Source organism: Symphalangus syndactylus, chromosome 22 (assembly GCF_028878055.3).
Source record: "Symphalangus syndactylus isolate Jambi chromosome 22, NHGRI_mSymSyn1-v2.1_pri, whole genome shotgun sequence".
Classification (NCBI taxonomy): domain Eukaryota; kingdom Metazoa; phylum Chordata; class Mammalia; order Primates; family Hylobatidae; genus Symphalangus; species Symphalangus syndactylus.
In genome coordinates this window covers 15,059,965-15,087,484 of record NC_072444.2, presented here as the reverse complement: position 1 = coordinate 15,087,484, position 27,520 = coordinate 15,059,965, and the positions used below count along the sequence as shown (strand labels likewise).

The window sequence follows — 27,520 nt, the reverse complement described above, 5'->3', positions numbered from 1 at the left end:
CACAGCACCTAGCAAGGTACTGAGTAAACGGTGGGCAGTTGACCCACAGATAGTTAATTATTTATGTATGTTACCACTGACTGGTATGAGGACATGTGTGTATTGCTGGCTGAAGACTTAGGGGAAAGTTAGTACAATAAATTGGAGAATATCAGGTCCAGTTCCCTGAGGCACAGAAGAGAGCCCCTTACCCTCTAGTAGTAGCAGCAAAGGCTTTTGTCTTGTTAGGGAACTTGCCAGCAATTGCGGATTACAGAACATCCACTTTATTGATTTAAGCAACGTAGATTGAGACTAAATATTTAGTATTATTTTCCTCACTACTCATTAAAGGGATTCCGTGTTTTGTACAAACGATGACTTAGTTCTCAATTGTACTTTTTCTGGTTTTTCTCCTGTGTATGAATGTTATTTCCTTATAACTTCGAGGATCCTCAAACTTTCTTTTGAGACAGTCTTACTCTGTCAACCTGGAGTGCAATGGCAAGATTTCAGCTCACTACAACCTCTGCCTCCCAGATTCAAGTGATCCCCCACCTCAGCCTCCCGAGTAGCTGGGACTACAGTCACATGCCATCACACCTGGCTAGTTTTTTTTTGTGTTCTTTAGAGATAGGGTTTTGCCGTGTTGCCCAAGCTGGTCTTAAACTCCTGGGCTCAAGTGATCCGCCTACCACAGCCTCCCAAAGTGCTGGGATTACAGGCGTGAGCCACCACGCCTAGCCCTCAAACTTTCAAATCCTTTTTGGAAGTAGACAGAATAAAAATTTAAATGAATAAATATTCTTTGTGCTCCTTTTAGAAAGCTGGCCTAGTTTCTACTTTGTGTTGAATTCCCATTTGTGTTTTGGGTCATTATGCGGCACTTGGTTCAGCCAATTAAGTTTCCTCTTTCTAAGTATCTTTATTCTATATCAGTATAGTCTTTTCTTGAGGCTTTAATATTGTTCCTTTGAGGAACATTCATCTTTCTGGTACTCTTCTGTTGCTTAAACGTTCTTCCCATGGGACCTTTGACAATTTTCTCAAGCCTAGCAATTCAGTTAAGTACTTAATAACATAATTTAGGTTCCCTCTATACCTGAGTCTACAGGACTTCGAGATTCCAACATGCAGTGTTCCACTATGCTTTCTTACCTCCGGAAAGCGCCCTTTCACCACATGACATCTAGTGCTATATTCTGTCTCCTCCATTTACTTCCTTGCAAAGAAAGTTAGGCAGAAACAGTAAAATATATATTAGAGACTTTTACATTTCAGTTGTGACATGAGCAAAATATAGTTTAGCCTCTATAGTGTATTTCCATAGCCCCCAAATCACTAGTGTATCCCTCATGATTATATATATTTATTTAATAACAGAATTGTGTTCCTCAAAGTGGTATGTACAGATTCTAGTTTGTTTATTTACAGATAAATACTTAAGCTATCAAGTCAGATGGCTAGTTTCAAAACTGTTTAATGAGGATGATTTCATAGCCTTTCTCGGTACCAATAATAAGAGCTAACACATACAGTGCTTACAATATGCTAGGCACTGTTTTAAGTGTAAATACACCCACACACTAATAAGCAACATAGAGCTGGCTTTTAAGAAATACAGTCTTGGGAGGCCAAGGCAGGCAGATAACGAGGACAAGAAATCGAGACCATCCTGGCCAACATGGTGAAACCCCGTCTCTACTAAATATACAAAAAATTAGCTGGGCATGGTGGCATGCGCCTATAGTCCCAGCTACTCGGGAGGCTGAGGCAGGAAGACAGCTTGAACCTGGGAAGCAGAGGTTGCAGTGAGCTGAGATCGCGCCACTGCACTCCAGCCTGGCAACAGAGTGAGACTCCGTCCCACAAAAAAAAAAAAAAAAAAAGAAATATCAGAGGATCTCTGCCTTTTAACAAGAGACTTTAATATTTATTTATTGTGATGAGTAATATATTTGGACTTATTTCTACCATCTTAATTAGCTTGCTTTCTTTTCTTTTTTTGACACAGAGTCTTGCTCTGTTGCCCAGGCTGGAGTGCAGTGGCATGATCTCGGCTCACTGCAACCTCCGCCTCCCAGGTTCAAGCGATTTTCCTGCCTCAGCCTCCCCAGTAGCTGGGACTACAGGTGCCTGCCACCACGCCCAACTAATTTTTATATTTTTAGTAGAGATGGGGTTTTACCATGTTGGCCAGGCTGGTCTCAAACTCCTGATCTCAAGTGATCCTCCTGCCTTGGCCTCCGAAAGTGCTGGGATTACAGGCGTGAGCCACCGTGCCCAGCCATCTTAATTTGTTTTCTGTTTACCGTACTTTTCTTGCCTTCCTTCTTCCCCTTTCCCACCTACTACTGGATTAATTACATTTTCTTTATTCTCTTTTATACCTCATTTGTAATATTCAGCTTCTATTCCCTTATATTCTTGTACATAAACATAGTTTACTTAACAGAGGCTAAAGGTGTTATTTTGTCATCCTTGACTCTTAGAACACCCTAACTTTAGTTTCTCTCACTTTTTGTGTTGTTGTTGATTTTTAATTTCAGAGAGACAGTGGATTACAGTGTTTAACAGTACAGAACTCTGTGTCAGACTACCCAATTTTGAACCCCACACTGCCACATACTAGCTGTGTGGCCCTGAGTGAGTTATGTAACCTCTCTGTGCTATAATTTTCTTTTTTTTTTTTTTTTTGAGACAGAGTCTCGCTCTGTCGCTCAGGCTGGAGTGCAGTGGCGTGATCTTGGTTCACTGCAAGCTCCACCTCCCAGGTTCACGCCTTTTTCCTGTCTCAGCCTCCTGAGTAGCTGGAACTACAGGCACCCGCCACCACGCCTTGCTAATTTTTTGTATTTTTAGTAGAGACAGGGTTTCACCGTGTTAGCCAGGATGGTCTTGATCTCCTGACCTCGTGATCCGCCCACCTCGGCCTCCCAAAGTGCTGAGATTAAGGCGTGAGCCACCATGCCCAGTTCTGTGCTATAATTTTCTTACCTATAAATGGAGATGATGAATACCCACTTCATAGGGTTGTTGAAAGGATTAAATGAGTTAATATATGCAAAGCGTTTAGAACAGTGCCCGGCACATAGTAAGCACTCAGTATGTGGTAGCTACTATGATTGTCATTATTCTACTTTGTTTTTAATCTCCCCTTCCCATACTCATTTTTAGACATTGGTGCATTTTAGATATATTAACATATTAAGTAATTTTTAAATTGAGATATAATTAACATACGTTACAATAATCTTAAGTGTTTTATTTGAAGAGTTTTGACAAATATCTACTCTTGAAACCGTGACCCACAATAAGATGTAGAACATTTTTCCATTCTCCTGAAAGTTTCTTGGTGTCTCTTTACATTTAATGTTTTTACTACTCATACCACCTCTAGAACCACTGTCTGATTTTTATCATGGTAGATTAGTTTTGCCTGTATTTCTACTTTCTATAAGTTGGATCATATAGTATGTACTCTTTTGTTTCTGGCTTCTTTGACATAACATTTTTAAAATTTTATCCATGTTCTTGTATGTATAATAGTCTAGTCTTCATTATAAGAAATTGCCAATCTGTTCTTCAAGTAGGTGTACCATTTTACACTTCCACCAACAGTGTATAAGAGTTCTGGTCACTCAACGTTCTTACCAACATTTGGTGTTATCAGTCTTTCTGATTTTAATTATTTTAGTGGAGACGATGTTTAATAATTCTTTGCTTGCTGCTTGCTATCCTTTTCTTAGCATATTTATCCCTTCTTTCTGGTTCAGTTTCCTTCTTATAGTAATTCTTTCAGTGACAGTCTCTGAGTCTTTTATGTTTGTTTATAAAGTCAGCCTGACATGATAGTTTATCATATAGATACTTGGTTGATTGGTGTTTTCCTTAATATTTGAAAACTGTTGCTCCATTTTCTTTTTACATCTATTATTATTAATGAGAAGTCTGTATCAGCCTAGTTGTCATTCTTTTGTAAGTAATGTGTTTTCTCTTGGTTTGCTTAAATTTCTTTTTCTGTGTTGATATTTTGAAGCTTTTATTCTTAAAACTCATTCTTTAATTCTAGAAAATTCCTAGATATGTCTTCAAATTGCTTCTGCCACATGTTCTCCAGTGTCTCCAGCTGGAACACCTATTAGATGCATGTTTGGCTCTCTCATTTATCTTCTATGTCCCTTAACCTCTTTTTCGTATTTTCTTTTTAACTACTACCTTCTAAGCAGTTTTCTCAGACTTTTCTTCCTAATCACACATTTTTTCTTTAGCTTCGTCTAATCTATTTATCCATTGATGGATTTCAGTGACTTAATTTTGTAGTCCTGTAAGTTCTTTGTGTTTTTTTTTGGGACAGAGTCTCACTCTGTCGCTGAGGCTGGAGTGCAGTAGCACCGTGTCAGCTCACTGCAACCTCCGTCTCCTGGGTTCAAGCAATTCTCCTGCCTCAGCCTCCTGAGTAGCTGGGATTACAGGCACCCCCCCACCACGCCAGCTAGTTTTTATATTTTTAGTAGAGACGGGGTTTCACCATGTTGGCTGGCTGGTCTCGAACTCCTGACCTCGAGTGATCCACCTGCCTCGGCCTCCCAAAGTGCTGGGATTACAGGCATGAGCCACCACGCCCAGCCAAGAATTTCTTATATATTATAGATATCAATTCCTTGTTGCCTTTAAACTTTGCAAATATCTGCCGTTTCTGTCATTTGTCCATCTGTCTCTAGTATCCTTTGACAGAAACCTTTAATACCTATACAGTCAAATTTATTTTCTTTTTTAAGCTTTTGGGGCATTGTTTCAGAAGTCTTTGCCTTACCCGTTTCAAAGGTCCCCTCTGACATTTTCTACTGTTAGCTTTTATAGATTTACTTTTCACGTCCAGGTCTTCCTCATGTGGTTTGTAATTATGAGCTTCTTTTCTGTGTGGTCATTGTTTTTTTGTTTGTTTGTTTTTGTTTTTGTATTTTTAGTAGAGACGGGGTTTCATCGTGTTAGCCAGGATGGTCTCGATCTCCTGACCTCGTGATCTGCCCGCCTCGGCCTCCCAAAGTGCTGGGATTACAGGCGTGAGCCACCGCGCCCTGCCCTTTTCTGTGTTTTTCTTTTTCTCTGTGTGAGTCCCTGTGTTTTTTCTGCTGCATGCTAGAGACCAGTTTTTATGTTAATTTCTTGACTTGAGATTCCTGTATGTTACAGAGTATAAATTTGGATGCTATACCTCTGTATGGCATAGGCATGCGTTTTACCTTTTCTCCTGCTGATGGCCTAGATAATGAGCAACTTTTATTGCCGTTTCCCTGAGCCAGTGAGCAGATTTTTGAGACTGCATATCAAGGAAGGATCGGCATTTGAGGCTCTGGGCTTTATGCAAGGGTCTCAGTGCTAACTCCCCACCTTCTACCTGCCTGAAGCTACATTTGCAGTCTCCATGTGAGTATTAATGCTTCCTCCTCGCAGTTTAAGGCCTGTACAGGAGTTTGAAACCCCTGTGGGCCACCATGGTCACAATTCCCACTTACTGTTCTAGCTTTGATTTTGATGTTTCTTTCATTTCAGGTACCTAGGGATTTCTTTTCTTTAATTTTTTTTCAAGGCTATGTATTTTAAAAGCATTTTTATGTTTTATCCAGCATTTCTGTGTGTTTGTAGTGGGAGAAAAAGAGCCATTTACTCCAGCTCAGTGTGCCGTTTTGCCAAAAGTCTGTTTTTAAATTATTATTGCATTAATCTCAGTAAATTTTCAATTTTAGACATTGCCAGCTTAGATTCATTATGTAGCCATTGACCACCCTTGAATGTTTTAGGCCTTAACGGTTCCCATTTTCCTTTCATTGCTCAAGCTTATAATCATCTTTTTAGTATCTATATATTGGTAAGCCAGATGATTAGGTTCAGTTTTCTTTTTAACCTTGCCCAGTTGCTCATTCTGCTGAAGTTTTTCTTTTTCTCTTCTTATTTAGTTGTTCACAAAAACATTAAACAGCCCTGACCACACAATGCTCGAAATATCTCCCTCTGCATCTTGGGTGAATCTTCTCTTGTTTAATCTGATGTGGGTACCCTCCCCAGAAACTTAAAAGCAACCTTTTAAGTTTGAGTCCATCCCGAAAATATAATTCCAGTCACTTGTTTCTTACTAATAAGAATGTTTAAAAAGATCTAATGTATGTCCAGGTAAGTCTTTTGGTTTACTGTAATCCATAAGACTTATGTCTTGTTTTACCAAAAAAAAGAAAAAAATCACATTACATTGGTGTAGTTTGTTTCCTAGAAAAACCTCATCAGTGCCTGTTTATGATCTTTTGTTATTTGCAAATCGAATTCTTGTTAAGAGTTTTCTCAAATTTTAATTTAAAATTTAAAAAAATGTTTTTCTAGTTTTAAATCTTATGGAATTTCCCCCCCTCTTTCCATAAAACACCAAGAGATAAACATTCCAGTCCCCTACTAGAGCTACTTCTATTACAGAAAAGCCACTTACCTCCTAGGACTGTTTATTCATTTGTTTAAAAATATATGCATTTTTATAATATAGATTAAAACAGACTGTATTCAAAAAGTAGGGGTAGACATTCTCAAAGATTTTCTTTGAGCAAGCTGAAAAAAATCACATGAATTCATGAATGCCCAACAATATTAGGTACATGGTATAGAAGGGGCTTGGGGTAGTTAGAACTGAAACATTTATATTTATTTCAGGAAATCTTTATTTTCATTAATAAACTATTTTTTAGAGCAGTTTGAGGTACATGCAAAATTAAGCAGAAATTACAGAGGGTTTGCAGATCCTTCCCAACTCCCATTCTCCACACATCCACAACCTGTCCCACCATCCATGTCTCACACCATATTGGTACATTTCTTATAATTGATGAACCTACATTGACACATCATTCTTACCCGGAGTCCATAGTTTACATCAGGGTTCACTGTTGGTGTTGTGCATTCTGTGGGTTTTGACAAATGTATAATGACCTATATTTGCCATTGTAGATTCATGAAGAATAATTTCACTGCCCTAAAAATCCTTTGTGCTTTTCTTATTCATCCCTCCCTCTCCTCTAACCCCTGGCGATCACTGGTCTTTTTTACTATCTATATATTTACCTTTTCCAGAACGTCATATATTTGGAATTATAAAGTATGTAGCATTTTCAGATTGACTTCTTTCACTTAGAAATATGCATTTAAGGCCCGGCACGGTGGCTCACGCCTGTAATCTGTAACCCCAGCACTTTGGGAGGCCAAGGCAGGTGGATCACGAGGTCAGGAGATCGACACCATCCTGGCTAATACAGTGAAACCCCATCTCTACTAAAAATACAAAAAAAATAGCTGGGCGTGGTGGCAGGTGCCTGTAGTCCTAGCTACTTGGGAGGCTGAGGCAGGAGAATGGTGTGAACCCAGGAGGCGGAGCTTGCAGTGAGCCGAGATCACGCCACTGCACTCCAGCCCGGGCGACAGAGTGGGACTCCATCTCAAAAAAAAAAAAAAAAAAAAAAAAGACATATGCATTTAAGTTTCCTCCCTGTCTTTTCATGGCTTTATATCTCATATCTTTTTAGCACTGAATAATAGTCCATTGTCTGGATGTACCACGGTTTATTCATTATATCTACTTCTTGGTTGCTTCCAAATTTTGGCAATTATGAATAAAGCTGCTTTATAAGCATCATGTGCAGGCTTTTGTGCGGCCATAAGTCTTCAACCCCTTTGGGTAATTACCAAGGAATGTGATTACTGGATCATGTGGCAAGAGTATGTTTGGTTTTGTAAGAAACTGTTAATCTGTAGAATGTGTGTACCATTTTGCATTCCCACCAGCATTGAATGAAAGTTCCTGTTTCTCTACATCCTTGTCAGCATTTAGTATTGCCAGTGTTTTGGATTTTGGTCATTCTGATAGGTGTGTGATGGTATCTTGTTGTTTTAATTTGCAGTTCTCTAAAGACATACCTTGTACAACATCTTTTCATATGCTTATTTGTCATCTGCATATCTTTTTTGATGAGGTGTCTGTTCAGGTCTTTTGCTATTTTTTAATTGGGTTGTTTGTTTTCTTATTGTTGAGTTTTGAGAGTTCTTTATGTATTTTGGATAATAGTCTTTTATCAGATGTGTCTTCTGCAAATATTTTCTCCCAGTCTGTGGCTTGTCTTTTCATTCTTTTGACATTGTCTTTCATGGAGCAAAATTTATTTCTGTCATGGATTGTGCCTTTGGTGTTGTACCTAAAAAGACTGCCATAGCCGAAGTCAACTAAATTTTCTCCTATGTTAACTTCTAGGAATTATAATTTTGTATTTTACATATAGGTCTCTGATGTATTTTAAGTTAATTTTTGTGAAGGGTGTAAGGTCTATGTCTAGATTCATTTTTTTGTATATGAATGTCCAGTTGGTTCCAGCATCACTTGTTGAAAAGATACTCTTTGCTTCATTTTAGTGCCTTTGCTCCTTTGTCAAAGATGAATTGACTATATTTGTGTGGGTCTGTTTCTGGGCTTTCTGTTCTGTTCCACTGATCTACTTGTCTATTCTTTCACCAATACCACATTGTCTTCATTATTGTAGCTTTAAAATAGTAAATGTTGAAGTCAGTATCAGTCTTCCAACTTCAGTCTTCTCCTTCAATATTGAGTTAGCTATTTGGGTCATGGGGAAGATCTGAGTCTCTGAAAATACTGAATATTTCTATCTAACAACATGGGCTATCTCTCCATTTTTTAAGTTCTTTGATATCTTTCATCAGAGTTTTGTTGTTTTCTTCATATAGATCTTGTACATATTTTGTTAGATTTATACCTAAGTATTTCTCTTTTTGGGGTGCTAGTGTAAATGGTAAAGTTTTTAATTTCAAATTCTACCTTATTGCTGTTATATAGGAAAACAATTGGCTTTTATATATTAACCTTATGTCTTACAACTTTGCTATAATCTCTTATTAGTTCCAGGAGGTTTTTTGTCATTTCTAATTTTCTATAAAGACAATCATGTAGTCTGCAAACAAAGACAGTTTTAACTTCCTTCCCAATCAGTATACCTTTTATTTCCTTTTCTTGTCTTGTTGCATTAGCTAGGACTTCCAGTACAGTGTTTAAGATCAGTGGTGAACTGGGATATCCCAGCCTTGTTTATAATCCCAGTGGGAAGACTTTGAGTTTCTCACCGTTATGAATGATGTCAGCTGTAGGTTTTTTGTAGACGTTCTTTATGAAGTTGAGGCAGTTCCCCTCTATTTCTAGTTTGTTGGAGTTTTTATCATGAATGGGCATTGGATTTCTGCCAGATGCTTTTTCTGCATCTTTCTGTTGACATGTTCATCTGATTTTTCTTCTTTAGCCTGTTGATGCGATGGATTACATTAATTGATTTTGAATGTTGAACCAGCCTTGCATACCTGTGAGAAGTCCCATTTGGCTATGATGTATAATTCTCTTTAGGCATTGTTAGAGTCAAGTTGCTAATATTTTGTTGAGGATTTTTGCATCTATCTTCACGAGAGATATTGGTTTGTGGTTTTCTTTTCTTGTAATGTCTCTGTGTGGTTTTGGTAGGTTAATGTTGGCCTCAAAGAATGAGTTGGGAAATATTCCCTCTGCTTCTATCTTCTGGAAGAGTTTGTAGAGAATTGGTATAATTTCTGTCTTAAATATTGGGTGAAACTCATTAGTGGACACATCTGGGCCTGTTGCTTCCACTTTGGGGAGGTTATTATTGATTCACCTTCTTTAATAGATATAGGCCTATTCAGATAGTCTATTGCTGCGTGTGTGAGTTTTGACAGATTGCATCGTTCAAGGAATTTGGATCATTTTATTTAGGTTATATTTGTGGACATTGATAAATTACCTTATATTTTTAATGTATATGGGATATACAGTGATACTGATATTAATAAATTGTATTGTCTATTTTTTTTTCTTTGTTGCCATGGCCATCTTTGATTTTCTGACATTTGAAAACTATATGCCTAGGCTTAATGTCCTGAGTTTCCTGGATCTGTGATGTGGTGTCTGTCATTAATTTGGGGAAATTCTCAGTCATTATTGCATCAAATATTGCTGCTTTTCTCTCTTCCCCTTCTGGTGTCCCCATTTTGCATTAGTTATTTCTTTTCTAGTCTTCCCACTGTTAGATATTCTGTTCTGTTTTTTTCTTCTTTTTTTACTTTGCTTTTTCGTTTTGGATTGTTACATCTTCAAGCTAAGAGATTCTTTCCTCAGTCGTTTCCAGTCTACTAATGAGCTCATCAAAGGCAGTCTTCTTTTCTGTTATGGTGTTTTTTATCTCTAGCATTTCTTTTTGATTCTTTCTTAGAATTTCCATTTCTCTGCTTACATTATCCATCTATTCTTACATATTTTGTACTTTTCCCATTAAAGCTATTTAATCATAGTCTTAAAAACAAAATCCTGGTGTGCTAATTTGGACATTCTTGCTATATCTGAGTCTGGTTTTGAAGTTTGCTGTGTCTCTCCAAACTGTTTTTGGGTTTTGTCTGTTTGCCTTTTAGTATGCCTTGTAATTTTTTTGTTGAAAGGTGGACATAATGTACTGCATAAAAGGAACTGCTATAGCTAGGCCTTTAGTGATTTGGTAGTAGGGTGCAGGGGAGGAGAAGCTTTCTGTAGTCCTGGGATTCAGTCTTAATCTTTTGGTGAGCTTGTGCGCCTGGGCTGTGAACTTCCCAAGTGCTCTCAGGCATTTTTGCTCCTTAGATGGTACAGGATGGCTGGAGGGAGCTGGAGTTGGGTATTTGTTTTTCTCCAGGTAGGTTGGGCTCTGAGAAAACTGTAGCCAGTTAGGCTCTTGTAAAATAGTTTTCTTGAAGGCAGGCGTTGTTAAAAACAGAGTGCTCTGGCAGATTTCAAAATGGTTCCTTTTCCCTCTCCCGCTGCTAGAAGCAAGAGGGGATTTTTCTTTACTGTTCATTGTGAGGACTTGTTAGAGCTCTAGGAGGTAAAGCTCACAGAAGTGTTGGGGGGGCCCCTATGGCTGAATCCCCCCCAGAGTTTTTAACTCTCAGAGTTGTGCACACTGAGCCTCCGGTGATTTGATTGCAGTTCAGATTTTCTTAACCTGGCACTTGTTCCTACAGAGGCTTTTGTTCATATGTTGTTTTTGTTTTGTTTTGTTTTTTGAGACGGAGTCTCCCTCTGTCACCCAGGCTGGAGTACAGTGGTGTGATCTGGGCTCACTGCAGCCTCTGCCTCCTAGGTTCAAGTTATTCTCCTGCCTCAGCCTCCTGAATAGCTGGGGTTCCAGGTGCCCGCCACCATGCCTGGCTAATTTGTGTATTTTTAGTAGAGACGAGGTTTTGCCATGTTGACCAGGCTGGTCTCGAACTCCTGACTTCAAGTGATCCGCCCGCCTCAGCCTCCCAAAGTGCTGAGATTACAAGCATGAGCCGCTGTACCTGGCTTGTGTTTTTTGTTCATTAAGTTGTGATTCTCTGTGTCTGCCTGTCTGTCTCTAATTTTAGGGACAGTGATTTGCCCTGTGACCTTTCTTTTCTGACGAATTAAAGAAGAGTTGTTGATTTTTCAGTTTGTTCAGTTTGTTTGCTTTTAGGACATGGTGACTTCTAAGCTCCTGACATGCCAGAATGGAAACTGGAACTCTGAAATATTTTTATTTATATTTTTATCTGTCAATTTCAGTGTCAGTAAATGTAGAAATGGTGGAGTGGAAACAGAATCACCCATAATCCTCTAACAAAAGCAATTCCTGGTTTTTTGACATATGTCTTTCCAGTCTTTTCTTAGCGTACTTTTTTCTTTTACAAGTGAGATTATATAATTTCCTCAAAGATCCTCAAAGATAAGTTCCTCAAACCCAAAACTGAACTAGACGTCTCTTCCCCTAAACTGTCTGTTCTTGTATTATCTGGATCATCTTATCATCCATCCACTCACCACGCCAGGAACCTGGGAATTGTTGCTCTCCGTCCTTCACGTCCATTCAGCCCCTAGGTCATGACAGCTATACTTTGGCAGTGTTTTTTGGCTCTCTCCTATTACCAGTTCTCCTGCTTGAAGCCCTCATTGATTTTCTCCTGATCTCCTGCAATAATAGAGCCCGTCTCCAGCATTAGCCCCCTCAAATTCTGTACACATGTTACTTAGGTGGTATATTTAAAATGCATATCTGACCACATGACTTTGCTGCTTAAAGCCCTTCAAACGCCTCAATGGCTGCTCATTGCTTTTAGGATAACCTCCAAGCTCGTAAGCATGGCCTGTATATCCCTCTGTGGCCAACACCCCTGTCTGCCTCTCCAGATTCATCTCTTAACACTCCTATTCCCTGCTTTATGTTCCAGTAATAATCTCAGTTCCTAATCCTCCTGCCTGCTACCACGGGATGTTTTCTTATCTGCATGCCTCATGCAGGCATCCCTGCCAGGATTGCCTTTTCCTCCCATTCTTTTTACCTCATCTCTGTGTCCGTCTCTTTTAAGACACAGGTCAGCTGTTATTCCCTCAAAGCTTTACTCTAACTCCTGGACTCTCCTGTCCCCCAAACTGTGTTTCTGTGTACAAATCCATCATGATGTTGCCTTTTAGTTATTTATTCATTCTACCAAGTAATCAACAGTATTTGTGCTAAGCAGAATTTTAAGCACTGGGATACAGCAGGTGATAAAATTAAGTTCTTACCCTAATGGAGCTTACATTCTAGTGAAGGCAGATAGATAATAACAAATAAAAACATAGTATGTCAGTAGGTGATAAGTGCTATGCTGAAAAACAAAGCAGACAAAGGAGTGGGATATTCTGAGGTTGGAGGGGAGGTTGCTTGTTGCAAAAACATGGTCAGGAAAGGCCTTACTGCTAAATGGTTTCTGAGCAAAGGGCTGGTAGAAGTGAGCCAGCCAGCCAGGCACAGATATACTAAGCATGCTCAGCCCTGAGGCAGAGAACGCAGAGCATGCTTGGTATATTGCCAGGTCAGCAAGGAAGGCAGAGTTCTCAGAGCAGAACGGGGGAGGGGGAGAGTGAGTGGTAAAAGATAAGGTTAGGAGCCGATGACAGCCAGATCATGATTAAAGGCTTGCTAGGCCATTGTAAGAACTTTGACTTCTACTCTAAGACTGGAAGCCATTTAAGGCTTTTTGTGCAAAGAAGCAGCAAGATCTGGCTGTGTGTTAAGTAGATTGCTCCGCCTACTGGGTCGAAGATAGGATGAGGTAGGGGTAGCAGTAGGGGAGGATGGAGGCATGGAGGCTAATTAGGAGGTTGCTGCAGTAATCTAGGTAAGAGATGATGGCAGTTTGGACTGACTAGAGAGGAGACAGTGAAGGAAATTAGCGGTTGGATTTTGGATATGTTTTGAAGGTAGAGCCAACAGGATTTATAAAGGATTGGATATGGCGTATGAGAAAAAGCAAAAGTCAAGGATGACTTGGTTTTAGTCTGAAGAACTAGAAGGACAGAATTGCTGTGAGGTGGGAAAGCGGCAGGAGAATTTTGGATATGTTACGCTTCAGAAACCAGGTTCCAGTTGGAGATGTCGAGTAGGTAGTTGGAGGTCTACATCAGGAGTTCAGAGGAACAGCCTGAGCCAGAGACATAAATCTGAAAGCTGTCAGCATTTAGATGATATTTCAAAGCTGTGGAATCAGAAGAGAGGGAAGGTAAGAGGTGGGATGACTGGGTCCTTGAGCACTTCAAGCTTTAAAGGTTGCACTGACGCAGAGGACCCAACCAAGGCGACTGGGAAGACATGGCTAGTGAGTGAGAAGGAGAACCAAGTGAAAAATGTATTTTCAGAGGAAGAGAATGATGACCTCCATCCATTGTTAGGGCTAGACCGAATAAGCCAAGGACATTGTATTGTAAGTCTCCGTCTACATATTTTTCTCCTCTAGGTAGCTGAGAGCTGTTTGGGAGCAGGAATGGTAGTGTAGTTAGAGCTTTGAAGTCAGTGAGATGGCTGTTTTTCCTTAGGGTGATTCTCTTGGTCCATCAAAGCTCCAATCTCATCTGTAAAATGGGGAGGAAATAATATCTTTTCCACCGAATCATTGTGAGAATCAAATGAGATCGTCCATACAAAGCATTATGCACAGTCTCTTTCCTATATTTAAACACATAATGATAGTGATCATTATTGATTTAGTATACCTGGCATACTGTTCCTCCCTATTAAGCAACATTTGTTGGATGAATGAGTGAAATGCCTTTCTGTTCATTCAGCATTTCATTCAAGGCCTTTCCCTGTGGTTTTTTGAAGTTTTAACCTGGTATTTTTTGGGTTTCTCTAGGGCCTGTCCTCCCAAAGCTGACTCTAGGAGAGGAGAGGAAGAGCAGTTCTTGGGACAGAGTTGACGCAATGGAGCTCCCCAACTACAGCCGGCAGCTGCTGCAGCAGCTCTACACTCTGTGCAAGGAGCAGCAGTTCTGTGATTGCACCATCTCCATTGGTACCATTTACTTCAGGGCTCACAAGCTTGTCCTGGCTGCTGCCAGCCTCCTGTTCAAAACCCTGCTGGATAACACAGATACCATCTCCATCGATGCATCTGTGGTGAGCCCCGAGGAGTTTGCGCTCTTGTTGGAAATGATGTACACGGGCAAACTACCTGTGGGCAAGCACAACTTCTCCAAAATCATCTCCTTAGCAGACAGTCTACAGATGTTTGATGTAGCTGTTAGCTGCAAAAATCTTCTGACCAGCCTTGTAAACTGCTCCGTTCAGGGTCAGGTGGTAAGGGATGTCTCTGCGCCATCCTCAGAGACAGTCAGAAAGGAACCAGAGAAGCCTCAAGTAGAAATCCTTTCATCTGAAGGTGCTGGAGAGCCTCATTCTTCCCCAGAGCTTTCTGCCACTCCAGGGGACCCTGTGAAAGCTGAGACTGAGGAAGCAGCCCATTCAGTTTCACAAGAGATGAGTGTGAATTCTCCCACAGCCCAGGAGAGCCAGAGGAATGCAGAAAACCCAGTGGCGACTCCTACCACAGCTGAAGTTTGTTCCCCCTCCCCTGCTGTGCAAACCTTTAGTGAGGCAAAGGAGACAAGCACAGAACCAGGTAAATTGTTTTATAATCCATCCTTCTGTTTTCAATGATCTTTATCAGTTTTAATGTTTGATTAATACATTTATCAAAGACCACTGTTAAGTAGAAAACCAAAATTCAGTGCAGTACCGTACTGGGCCATTCTTCTTTTAAAAGCGTCTGTGTTTTTGAACATTGAAAGTCCAAACATGAACTACAGAGCAGAAAAGCAGTATTGGAATAATGATGTACCATTTTGATAATTATCTGTTTTGTTTTGTTTTGTTTTGTTTTCTCTTGAGACGGAGTCTTGCTCTGTTGCCCAGGCTGAAGTGCAATGGCATGATCTCAGTTGACTGCAACCTCCGCCTCCCGGGTTCAAGCGATTCTCCTGCCTCAGCCTCCCGAGTAGCTGGGATTACAGGCATGTGCCACCATGCCCAGCTAGTTTTTTGTATTTTTAATAGAGATGGGATTTCACCATGTTGGCCAGGCTGGACTCGAACTCCTGACCTCGTGATCCATCTGCCTCAGCCTCCCAAAGTGCTGGGATTACAGGCGGGAGCCACCACGTCCTGCTGATTATCTGCTGTTTTAACTAGGCTGAGGACAGCACAAAGGAGGAAGCTGTGAGAGATACTGTTTTCTGTTATTCATAACTAATGTGCTAGTTAGAGATCAGTTAAGTGCAGTATATGACCTGAAGGTGCTCAGACAGCTTAAACTTGTAAAAATTTATTTCAAGTAATGAATTTCTGATTTGTTTTGTTTTGTTCTACATTTAGCATGTGAAAGGAAACACTACCAGCTGAATTTTCTTCTAGAAAATGAAGGTACCTTCTCAGATGCACTCATGGTTACTCAGGATGTTTTAAAAAAACTAGAAGTGTGTTCAGAAATTAAAGGTCCACAGAAGGAGGTAGGCACCTCTGACTTTTGTACTTGTTTGTTAGTTTAGTGTTCTCAGGATACCTTACTCACTTTTCACATGGGGTGGAAATAGCCCAGGGTTTCAGTGTTTTGAAACTTTAAATTTTTTTTTGACATTTATTCCCTAAAGGGCAGTCTTGCAAAAGTACTTAGGCAGGATACTTTCAGAATGACGTTACATTTTGATCACCAGGAGAATCCTAGCTTCTAACCAGTTTTGATCCAGGATACTTAACTGATCATACCATTTCCTCCTGATTAATCACAGATAAAATTAAGAAGGTAGCCATGTATAACCCCAAACTTGAGACTTAAACCATTAAAATTAAAACAACAGATACTCAAAACATGAACAAAAGGACTTTATATAAACTTATAAATTATTGGTAAAATGCATCCAATATTTAGGAATAACAGTGGCCATTTTCAGACATAAAAACAGTAGTAGTAAATAAACATTTATTGAACACTCCCTGTATTAAGCTTGGCATATGTGTTACCGCATTTAATTTTCACAAAAATCATCAGTGTGGATATTATTGTTAAGTCCTGTTTTATGCATGAGAAAACTGTCTCAAAGAGGTAGTGTAATTTGGCGAAGGTCACAGAGCTCATATGACCCTGAGCCAGAATTGAAACCTCAGCATTCTGACTTCAGAGCTGCTCCCTTACACACAGAGTTATACTGCCTCCCAACAGGGTAAAAGTGATGCATGTATGTATAAGTGTTTCGGAATCGCCTGACACGAAACTGCCAAATGAATATCATGCTTTCTTAGCTGACCTCTTTTTTTAAGTAACTCAGTTGAGACGCATTCCCACCTGTGTGATCGCTCAATACTTGATTCTTCACGCCTGACCCTGCAGGATTCGCCTCCACAACCAATTTAGAATTCCATTGATTTCCCTTTTCTCCCAGCCCTGCTTCCCCTTTCTGAGAGGCTGCTGGCAGAGCGAGAGGGCACTGCCCCAGCAGGCTTGCTCCTGTGATTGGTAGGGGGTAGTGTGGGTCAGTCCTCCCATGTTGCTGTAGGCAATTTTGTATTAATTCAAGTAATACATGCCTTCTAATAATTAAATGTTTTCTTGATTCATAGCAACTTTTTTAAAAAACAAATTCAAGGTCTAGTATTTATTTTAGCTGTGTTAACTGACAGTTGGCTATACATTGTTTTCTTGGGAGACATGCTATTTACAAGGCTAGGCTAATCCTGATGACTCTCTTTGGGAGGTTTCAAGTCATAAATCCTTGGTATTCTTTGTACTGATTACGCTGAAGGACATTATGGTTTTATATTTTTGCACTTGCATGTTCTCTTAACTGTTAAATCCATCATTTTTGTCATTAGTTTTTTACCTTGATAGCTTCTAGACACACCATTTTCTCTTAAGGCTTCCTCTCCACTTAACTTTGGCTACAGAGGAGTGACATTATTCCTTAGATCAGCAATACTGAAGCTATTAGTGTCACCTTTATACTTAGTTGAACTGTGTCTTATGCATTTTTTTTAACATTGGTACCTAAAAGTATATGGCATGTAACAGGTGATGAAGAAATGTCTGTTATACTGCATTCGTTCAGCATTTCTTTCTTTTTTTCCATTTCTTGTTCTAATCTTTTGATGGCAATATCATCAATAGTACTTTAAAAGAACACTGATTTGCTGTTGGTGATCATTATAGGCTTATGTTATTTCTTCCTCAGTTTGAGAGGTCAGAGTAGGAGCTCTGCAAATCACTTGGTGGCTGTTTTTAAAGCCGATTCTGTTACAGTCCATAATCAATCTTTGAACTTCAGAAAGAAAAAGAGAACAGATACTTTAAGAACATAAGATTAAATAGAGAGTTAGGGAGCTGCTGCTTTGTACTTGGGCGTCTACTGCTCTCTCTGTCTGTCTCTCGTACTTTCTTTCAGACAGCCTTGTTGAGCTGTGACTGACATATGCAGTAACCTGTACATAGGTATGGTGTACAGTGTGATTAGTTTTGGTATATACCCTGAAACCATCACCAAAGGCAAGATGGTAAACATCTCCATCACCCCCAAAAGTTTCTTCTTGTCCCTATGTACTACCCCTCTCTCCTGCCCCTTCCACTTACCCATGCCCCGGGTAACCGCTGGTCTGCTTTCGGTCACTATACGTAAGTTTGTATTTTCCAGAGGATTGTATAAATAGAGTCATATGGTATGTGTTTTTTGTCTGGCTTTCATTCAGCATAAGTATCTTGAGATTCATCCATGTTTTTTTTTTTTCCTTTTTTCTTTTTCTGTGAACTCTACAGAGGTACACCCCTACTGTTGTGTGTTCATTCCTTCTTATTGCTGAGTTGTGTGCATTGTGTGGATATACAATTCATTTATCCACCTCTACTATCTACTAGCATTGTGACTTTAGGCAGCTTCATCTTTATAAGCCTCAGTGTCCTCGTTTGTAAAATGGGGATACTGTCACCTACCTCATGGGGTCATTGTGAATTAAGATTATTTATATAAAACTCATAGTAAAATGCCAGGCACTCAGTAGGAGATCAGTAGGTAACACCCGCTATTGTTTGTTTTTACATTAACTCAGTATTTTTAGACCTAATAGATCTTGAAACCCCCTTTTCACTGAATGCCTTATAATATCCTGGTGCCATGGCCATTTACTCTGACACATGAGATGGTTTGCTGTTACTTTAAGCTTAATTTGTAAGGCATGCTTTCAGATAGGTACCACCATCCATTTGGAAGTAGCTTCCTAAACTGCAAGGGCAGTGTCTAGTCTGAAGCAATCACTTTCTAGAACAGTCTCTAGAGGAAGTAGCTTCCTGTACTGCAGGGGTAGTGTCTAGTATGAAGCAATCAGTCTCTAGCAATGTATAGAAAAATCATCTGAGGTGCTTGTTAAAATGTATACCTCCAGAACCCATTTCCATAGTGTCTGATTCTTAGGCTGTGTTAGAACTTGAGAATCTACATATTTAACAGGCTCCCCATGGGTTGCTGTTTTGGAACCTGTAGATTACATTTTGAGAAGCATAGTTGGAGAAGTGAATGGCTTCCAAAACTCTTAGTGTGTGATGGCAGATGTCATAATGTCTGTGCTGGCACCTTTCAGTGGCATGAGAGGCCACCGAATACCCATTTTCCTCATTTGCTTACCCTTTGATTTAGCAGATGTTTACTGAGCAACTGATATGTGCCAGACTGAGCCGCTTGCTAGGCAGAGAAACTTCAATGAGACTTGATCCCTGTCCTTAAAGAGTATCTTGACAGCAGAGAATTCCTGCCACATGTGTGATTATTTTGGGGGAAGTATGCACAGGAGTCGCCAAATTACAGATTTCACCATAAGGCTTCAGCAATGAGCGCATTTAAGAGCTGTTCACTTAGAACAACATTGTTTCACATTTCCGTACAATTTTAAAGTTTGTTTGGGGTATTTTGTTTTTCTGTTTATACATTTTTAGCTCCCCAAGAGCTTTGAGTGGTGTCTTGTGATTGGTTGTTGTTTGGTTAATCATAACTTGAGAACAGCTTAACATTAAGAATAGTCTACTCCTGGATGTGTCATTCCATTTCTGAAACACAGCTGTGAGGTGTGAACCTGGGCAGGATTGAGTTTAGGGAGGATGCCATGAACTAGTGTCCTGATTATTTTATTTCCTGAGATCAATGATGAAAGGTGGCAAAGCCATTCCCTGAGCAGCAATTGCAGCAACATGAGAAGAAGCTGGGCTACTTGAATTGTGAGAAACCAAAGGCAAAACTTATTAAAGAGAAATCTCTTGGGTGCTGGGATGGGAACATGTCTTCTGCCTGTCTTTATATCAGTGTAATATCCCTTACCCATTAGAAAAGCAGGTAGTGACCTAAGAGGTCACTTCTGACCTCTGGCTAAGCTGAGTAAAACTTTTATGTAGAGCCAGACTCATACTTTTTTTCAGTTTTTGTGCTAGGTTTTTTTGTTGTTGTTTGTTTGTTTGTTTTTTGAGACGGAATCTTGCTCTGTTGCCCAGGCTGGAGTGCAGTGGTGCAATCTCGGCTCACTGCAACCTCGGCCTCCTGGGTTCAAGCAATTCTCCTGCCACAGCCTCCTGAGTAGCTGGGACTACAGGCACACGCCACCATGCCTGGCTAATTTTTGTATTTTTAGTAGAGACGGGGTTTCACCATATTGTTCAGGCTGGTCTCAAACTCCTGACCTCAGGTGATCCATCCACCCGCCTTGGCCTCCCAAAGTGCTGGGATTACAGGCATGAGCCACCGCACCCAGCCTTTTTTATGTTTTAGGAATCATTTAACTCTCCTGGACATTAGCATTAACAAGTTTTGACACTGCTGCTTATTTGCTCTGTGGCTTTAGGCAAGTTGTTTTGCCTCTTTTTGCCAGTTTTCATATGGGTAAAAACAAACAAAGGCAAGGTAGGGGTTGGACAGGACGCTGGCACTGGCATTTTCCAGTTCTCTCGTCTGTATTTTCTGACATGTGTCTGCCTCCCGATGTGCAGGCAGCAGAGATGCTATAGATCGAGAACAGCATGGAGCTAACAAGACCTGCATACAATGAGACACAGTGGATGATTTTGTGAGTGGCTGGGATACTTTCTGGAGGTTGAAAATTGTTTTTATTTAGCTGGCATCACGTGTCCATTAATGGCACTCAGCATCCCCAGGGATTGAGCGTGGCTTGCAACTCAGTGACAGACAAGCCCCACTGGGACTGTGAGGCTCAGGGAATTTCACTGAGGATTCAGACACCACCCATGGTCCCTGCAGACCAGGCGGTGCTCAGAAGCGTGGAGGCATCAGAGATCCCGTTCTCATCCAGGACACCACGTTGCCTGGGAGGCACCACGTTGATACTAAAACAACTAAGTTAGGGTAGACATGGGAATATCAGAGACAGTTGTAGGGGGACATTGTAAACACATTCACGTACCACAAGGAACACCAGACCAGCTGAATTGTGGGGCCCTTTCCAGCGCTGGGCTTCTGGGATTCCTTTGAGCACCTTCTGTGTGCAATTTACTGGTCCAAACTGGCTTATGCAAAAAGTTAACTTGTTGGCTCCTGTGACTTCATAGTGTAGAAAGAGAGATAGCCCTGGCCATGGCTGGCTACAGGTATGGCAACACCATCATCAGGACCTGGGTTCTTTCTCCCCGTCTCTCAGCAATGCTTCCTCTCTGTGGCCTCCACTTTCAGAAAGGCTTGCCCTCGTGGTGACAGAAATGGCAGCAGCTGCTCTAACTTCAGGTGCAATCCAACAGAAAGTGGCCAAAGCCATGGTAGGTGGCACACAGTAACAAGGTAAAGTCCCACGATAGGCCGTCTGTACCTTGAGGAGCAAGGAAGCCATTGGTGGATCAGTCCAAGTCCCAAAACCTCAAAAGTAGGGAAACCAGCAGTGCAGCCTTCAGTCTTTTGCCAACGGCTGGAGAGCCCTTGGCAACCCACCGGTGTAAGTCCAAGAATGCAAATGCTGAAGAACTTGGAGCCTGATGATCGAGGGCAGGAAACATCCAGCATGGGAGAAAGATGAAGGCTGAAATTGTCTTCCTTCTTTATTCCTAGCCATGTCTCTGCTTTTAATTAATTGTGTATACAGCAAAGTGGGTCTTTAACTAGAATAAGGAGATAACTTTTTCTACTATTGATTTCTGTGCTTTTTGATCCACTCTTCACCTAAAAATCTAGAAGACTCCCAAAGCTGAAGACCTGGTAGCATTTTTTTCTCCTTCAACTTTATTTCAAAGGCAAACACGTCTCTTCTCCTATGTGAATCTGATGTTTTCAGCTGTGTTGCTGCTTTGGAAGTTTGTCAAGTGCAGACCTGTGTTTGGAGGGCCCTGTTCACTGACAGGGTTGGGTAGCCCTCTTGAGAGTGAGTTAATGAGATTCATTTTACAGGTCTATGAAAGGTGAAAATAAGTTGTTGTTTTTCCAAATCTCCTTTCTGTTAATGATTAAGCCTAAGATATGCAGCCATAGATAGAAGGGCTAATGGTTTTATGGCAAGGGAATTTTATTCAATTAAACATTTATTGAGCACCTACTATGTACCAGTCTTTATATTCATTGAGACCAAGAAAAGTGATACAGATTGTCTACATACTACCCAGTATTCAAACCGGTATTGATTCTGGTAAGTCTAATAGAACCCAGTGTAAATAGATTTGATTATGCTTAAATCTGGGAGGTAGAATGAGGTGAAAGGGGTGCCAGCTACTCTACTTACTAGACCTGTGACCTTAGGCAAGTTACTTAACCTCTCTGAAGTTCATCTAAAGTAGTAGTAGTAACGCCTCTCAGGCCTGGTGTGAGGAAGAAGGTAGATGGCACAGTGTCCAGGATGATGTGGAGCGATTGTAGTCTCTATCATTATTGCCATCACCCAGCCCTCAGCAGTCAAGGGAGGCCTGAGTGAACAAGAATATAGTGTAACTCAAACAGATCTGAAGGCAGTAGGCGAACAATTGGGTAAATAAGTCAACTCAGTTAAAAAGCTTGAGTTAAGGGAAAGATTAAATGGTTTTTCACTTACAGAGGGAAAAGAAATGGTCTCATCTTGAAATATATTTATCTATATTTCACTCATAGGTATTTAGATTACTTCTGTGACCATGCATTAACATGAATTTATTGAAGTACCCTTACCCCTGAGAATTAAGAGTTAGTTCCAAATGTATGGTTAAAGAACTTAGCCCTTTCAGCAGAACTCTGTTTTGGTTCAGCTTTTGGAGTTCTGTTACATGATAGTAATTGATGAACCCCTGCCTATCCTAATATCCTAATACCCTTCTGTTTAGGCAGAGAAACTGTTGCAGAAAAGGGCCTGCTTGCTTATTCCACTGTGGAGCGCTAGGCAGCTTTAGGGGGCTGATGGAGTAACTGCTGTAGTGCTGGCACTGGCGTAGGTCCCCAGTAGGTTCTGAAAGAAAGAGCAGAGAGAGCAGGGCTGTCCATGCAGCTAACTGCCCTCTCCTGGCCCTTTCATCAGCCCACCCCTGCTTCTCTTCCCAGATGGCCACCCTAGCATCACTGTTGAGCAATGAAGTGAACAAATGTTTTAATTTCACTGCTGAGTAGTTCTGCAGAGAGGGAGACAGCAGAGAGGATAATGAGAAGCGTATCAGATGCCACCATTGATGAAAGCTTCTCTTCCCCACTGGCTCAAATGATAATGCCAGACAAATTGGATACTGAGAGATGTGGATTTGGGATATTCAGAGAGTTTCAGGTGGAAAAAAGAAAAGCCTGGCCTAGGCTAGAATGAGATAACTATATGCTATATCAATTGAGATGCACAAAAGGCAGGCAGGAAGGAAAGGGAAAATAAAAAGAAAGAAATATGTTTACTGACGGTATTAGCAGCAAGTGGCTCTGTATTAATTATCCAGTGCTATATCACAAATTGCTCTAAAATCTAGCAACTTCAAACAACAAACATTTATTCCCACAGTTCCTGTGGGTCGGGAATCCAGGTAGAGCTCAGCTGAATCCTCTGGCTCAGCCGCTCACAGGCTGCAGTCAAGGTGTCAGCCAGGGCTGCATCTCAAGGTTCAACCAGGGGAGTATCTTTTTCTAAGCCCACTCTCATGGCTGTTGGCAGGCTTCAGAAGATCCACTTCCAAGCTTACTCCCTGACTGTTGGCTGGAGACATCAGTTCTTTGCCACATGGGTGTCTCCGTAGGGCAGCTCACAACATGGCAGCTTGCATCTCACAGAGCAAGGGCAGAGAGAGAAAACACAGGCAAGATGGAAGTCAAACTAGCCTGACCTCAAAAGTAGCATCCTGTAACTTTTACCATATTCTCCTTCTTAGAAGCAAGTCACGAGGTTCAATCCAATGGCATGAATACCCAGAGTCAAGTATTAGGATCCATTTTAGATGCTGCCTGCCTTGGGTTCCCTACTGCTGTCAGTGAAAAGGCATTTTAAAGAGATTTCAGGCCAACTAACAAAAGCATGAAAAGTTGATTTAATTTAGCCAAAGGGGATTAAGCATTCAACTGACGTCTTCATTTCTTGTTTATTATTTTTTAAATACAAGATGAGTTACCTTAGGTTCTCAGAAGTTTCTTACACTAGTGATATGTTGATATGGATTATTAAACTGTGTTTTGTCTATGTGTACTTTTGGAGATGACCGAAAAACACAGGAAACTTTTAAAGTTTAATTTAGCTTTATACAGACATCCTGTGCTTAGGAAGCAAGCTAAAGCAAAGCCAAGAAACACAAGGTCTCACGGGAGGAGAGGAGAAAGAGAAAATCTCTCTAAATAAAAATCTTGAACATATACTTACTACCAGAATTTGTAATAAGAGCTGTCTAGCTAAATTTTGCTGTGTTGATGGAGTATTCATGAGCTCCTTTAGTGTGGTGGGGAGGCGTGTGTACGTAGAAAACTAACCTTTTGCTCTCTAAAGACTCTGGTGAGAAAATTTTTCTTGACACTAAAAAACTTCAAAGGTAGATTGTAGTTTTGTCAAGTAGAAACATAAAGCCTATACATATGACTGTACACATGAAATTCAGTTTTGGTTACCAGATTTTTTCAAGTAAATTCATTATTGCTAAAATAGAAATATGAACCTTACCTTCCAATTGACCTTCCTTGCATTTGCATGAGAGATGTTCTGTCAGACCAAAGAAAGGAATGCTAATTTTGTTTATTTTACCACTGGGGTTGTTGATGTCTTAGAAGGGTCTAGAAGAGTCAAGATGATGAGTTTGGTTTTATATGCACCCCTGAGACCTCTGGAGGACAAGGTGTGTCCAGCAGAATCTGTGTGGCAGCTCTGGATTGAAACAGTGCAGGGTTAGAGCTGCTTTTCAGAGAAGTTTGCATAAAGGTGATAGTTAAAGCTATACATGTGAGAGCTTTTCAAAAGGGAGCATATAAAAGGAGAAAAAAATAAAAGATTGAGACCAGTCTTAGGTGAGGTTAATGGTTATGGATTTGGAAGAAGAACCAGTGGAAAAGGCTGAAAAGGAGTGGTCAGGAAGGCAGGTTCTTATCCCACATACTTCAGTGCTGCTGAAATCAGAAGAGGATTGTGATACAGAGGCACTGCCAAATGCCACCGAAAGGTCAAGTGGCACAAAGCCAGAGGCAAGGCTTGTTATATAAACGTTGGTTAGGGGAAGAAGCTGTGAAGCCCCTTCAGGCTGAAAGCAGCCATTCACACGGGGTAATTAACATGTGAGTCATATGTTCTTACAGCTGGCAACTACAAGCCAACACATTGTTAGCCTTAATTGTTACAGACTATATCTAAAATTAATAAGGCCCATGTCTTTTTAAATAGTCTGTCATTTATAATGTAAATGATTTAAGGTATTCTTTTTTCCTAAATTGTGAGATTTTAATTGCATTCTCAAATAATAAAATGACAGTTCATTAAATTTAAATTCAGACATCCTTGCCCGTGAAATACTTAAAATGCCAGGTTCAGAAAGGTATAATTAGGTAAGAATGCATTAAGTTTATTAAAAATTCACTGAGCCCCTACTGTGTGCCAGGCTATGCTATTTGCTGCAGATACAGAGCCCTAGAAAGCATAATTCCTGTCTTCAAGAAGTCTAGTAGGAGAAAAAAAATAATTATAATATAGTGTGACAAATGTCAAATTAAAAGCAGTGAAGAGGAGGTAGGGCCTGTGGCCAGGAAAGGCCTCCCAGCAGAGGTAACCCCTGAGCAAGGTTAGAGCATGGAGTCGTGGAATTGGAGTCCTCCAGAAGAGAGGGGTAGGAGCATGGGACCGCAGGGCTTGTTGGAACTGCTGCTGGGGAAGAAAGTGCAGTGGGTGGGGAGCTTCAGGAGAAGCTGGCGGGAATCAAACTGTTGAGGGCCTTGTTTGCCAAATGCAAGGAGCGGATGGTTCTTGTGGTTCGCTAATCTATCTTTCTGGGTACTTTTGTTCCATAGATGATAGTGAAATGTTTCGAGGGCGAAGGAGGACATTCAGCATTCCAGAGAATCCTGGGTAAAGTAAGAGAGGAGAGCCTGGATGTTCAGACTGTTGTGTCCCTGTTGAGGCTGTACCAAGATTCTAATCCTGCAGTAAAAACAGCACTATTAGACAGGAAGCCAGAAGATGTGGACACAGTGCAGCCAAAAGGTAGGAGAAGATCCTATGCATTGGAATGGCAGGGTTTTATTTTGGGATGATGCTATAAAGTTTGTTCCAATGATATGTTTTTTTGGTGGCTTAGTTATTAGGTGGTTTTCACGTAAGTTTCACATGTAAATTCCAGAAGCTGCATGTTAAATATACACCAACTAAATTTGAGTCTCCATTTCTATCCCACAGTTAACTAGTCTGACACCTTGAAGTTGGAGAATATCATCAGTGTTCTCCTGCCCTTCAAAAAGCCACACATCCAAATCAATGACTTGAGTACCCAGGTTGGACTGGTTCGCTGACAGCACTTTAAGGCTGAAGTTTCTCTCGTTTGGGTTAGGTACAAAGCAGTGGCCTTGCCAACCGGAAGTTAACCTCTGGCTGGCTCTGCAGCTTTGTGTTTCGACAGATAAATGAAACATTTTTCCTTTCATAGAGTTTAAACAGAATAATAAAGTATTTTCCTCTGTAAAAGAGATTCTGCATTCAGGTGCTCAGAAAAAGCTGAAAATCACTTTATTATTCTGTTAGATCTCTCTTGACAAACCATGCTGTCATTTTCTTCAAATTGACTAGCTTCTCTTGTGTGTCTCTAACTCTTTCTCCCCCAGGGAGCACAGAGGAGGGAAAGACCTTGTCTGTTCTGTTACTAGAACACAAAGAGGACCTGATACAGTGTGTAACACAGCTGAGACCTATTATGGAGTTCCTGGAAACAGCCAAGGAGGAATTCCTGACTGGCACTGAAAAAAGGGTAACTGTGTCAAGTGTCTCCTCCCTCCTTCTGAATTCATATAGTACTTAAAAAAATGTTCTTTTGTGGCACATAGCACTTTATACTTTGCAGTATTTTAATACATACTGCATAGTAAGCACCTTGAAGTCGAGGTGCTTGTTTCATATCCTGTCGCGTTCCTCGCGGTAGCTTGCTGAGGGCCTTGCACGTGGAGCCATAAGGAAAATGAATGGATGGATGGATGGATGGGTGGGTGGATGGACGGACAGGTGGACAGATGGACAGATGGATGATGGATGGACGGATGGACAGATGGAAAGGTGGATATATGCTATTCCTGCTCTGACTCAATCAATTTTTACTGTAAGCAACTGTATCGAGAATTAAAATGTTAAGGAAATTTTGTAATTATTATGACACCTTTCCTCTTTATAGAAATGCACTGTACATTTGGAATATGTAGAAAATGGGGAAAGCAATCAAAAAGAAAAAAATTCAGATTTCACCACTGAGAGATGACACCGCTAACATGCTGAAGCATATGTTCCCCTCTTTCTCATTTGAGTCATCCCAGGATGAGGTTATATAGAACATAGGGTTTTCTAACTTGACTTTTTACCTAATATCTTAATACATGTCTGTACCTATAATATGGATTTTGTTTCTTTATCATTGGGCATTAGTATCCTTTTTTTTTTTTTTTTGCTATTAAAAGTGATGTTGTGAAGAACATTCTTGCACATAAATCTTTCCATACCTC

The 27,520-nt window shown here is 40.6% G+C and overlaps 1 protein-coding gene across 3 annotated transcripts in view; it reads left to right on the top strand.

Moving 5' to 3' along the window:
* Positions 1-27,520, top strand: part of ZBTB40 (zinc finger and BTB domain containing 40) — a 79,703-nt gene that overhangs the window by 24,196 nt on the left and 27,987 nt on the right. For 2 of the 3 annotated variants that reach the window (XM_055261450.2, XM_055261451.2), the window contains exons 2-5: positions 14,248-15,012; positions 15,765-15,898; positions 25,829-26,021; positions 26,636-26,778. In XM_055261450.2, coding sequence (XP_055117425.1) covers positions 14,316-15,012; positions 15,765-15,898; positions 25,829-26,021; positions 26,636-26,778 — 1,167 coding nt within the window. In that variant the 5' untranslated portion in view covers positions 14,248-14,315. The remainder of the gene's footprint in view (positions 1-14,247; positions 15,013-15,764; positions 15,899-25,828; positions 26,022-26,635; positions 26,779-27,520) is intronic. The other variant, XM_055261452.2, reaches the window with a different exon arrangement.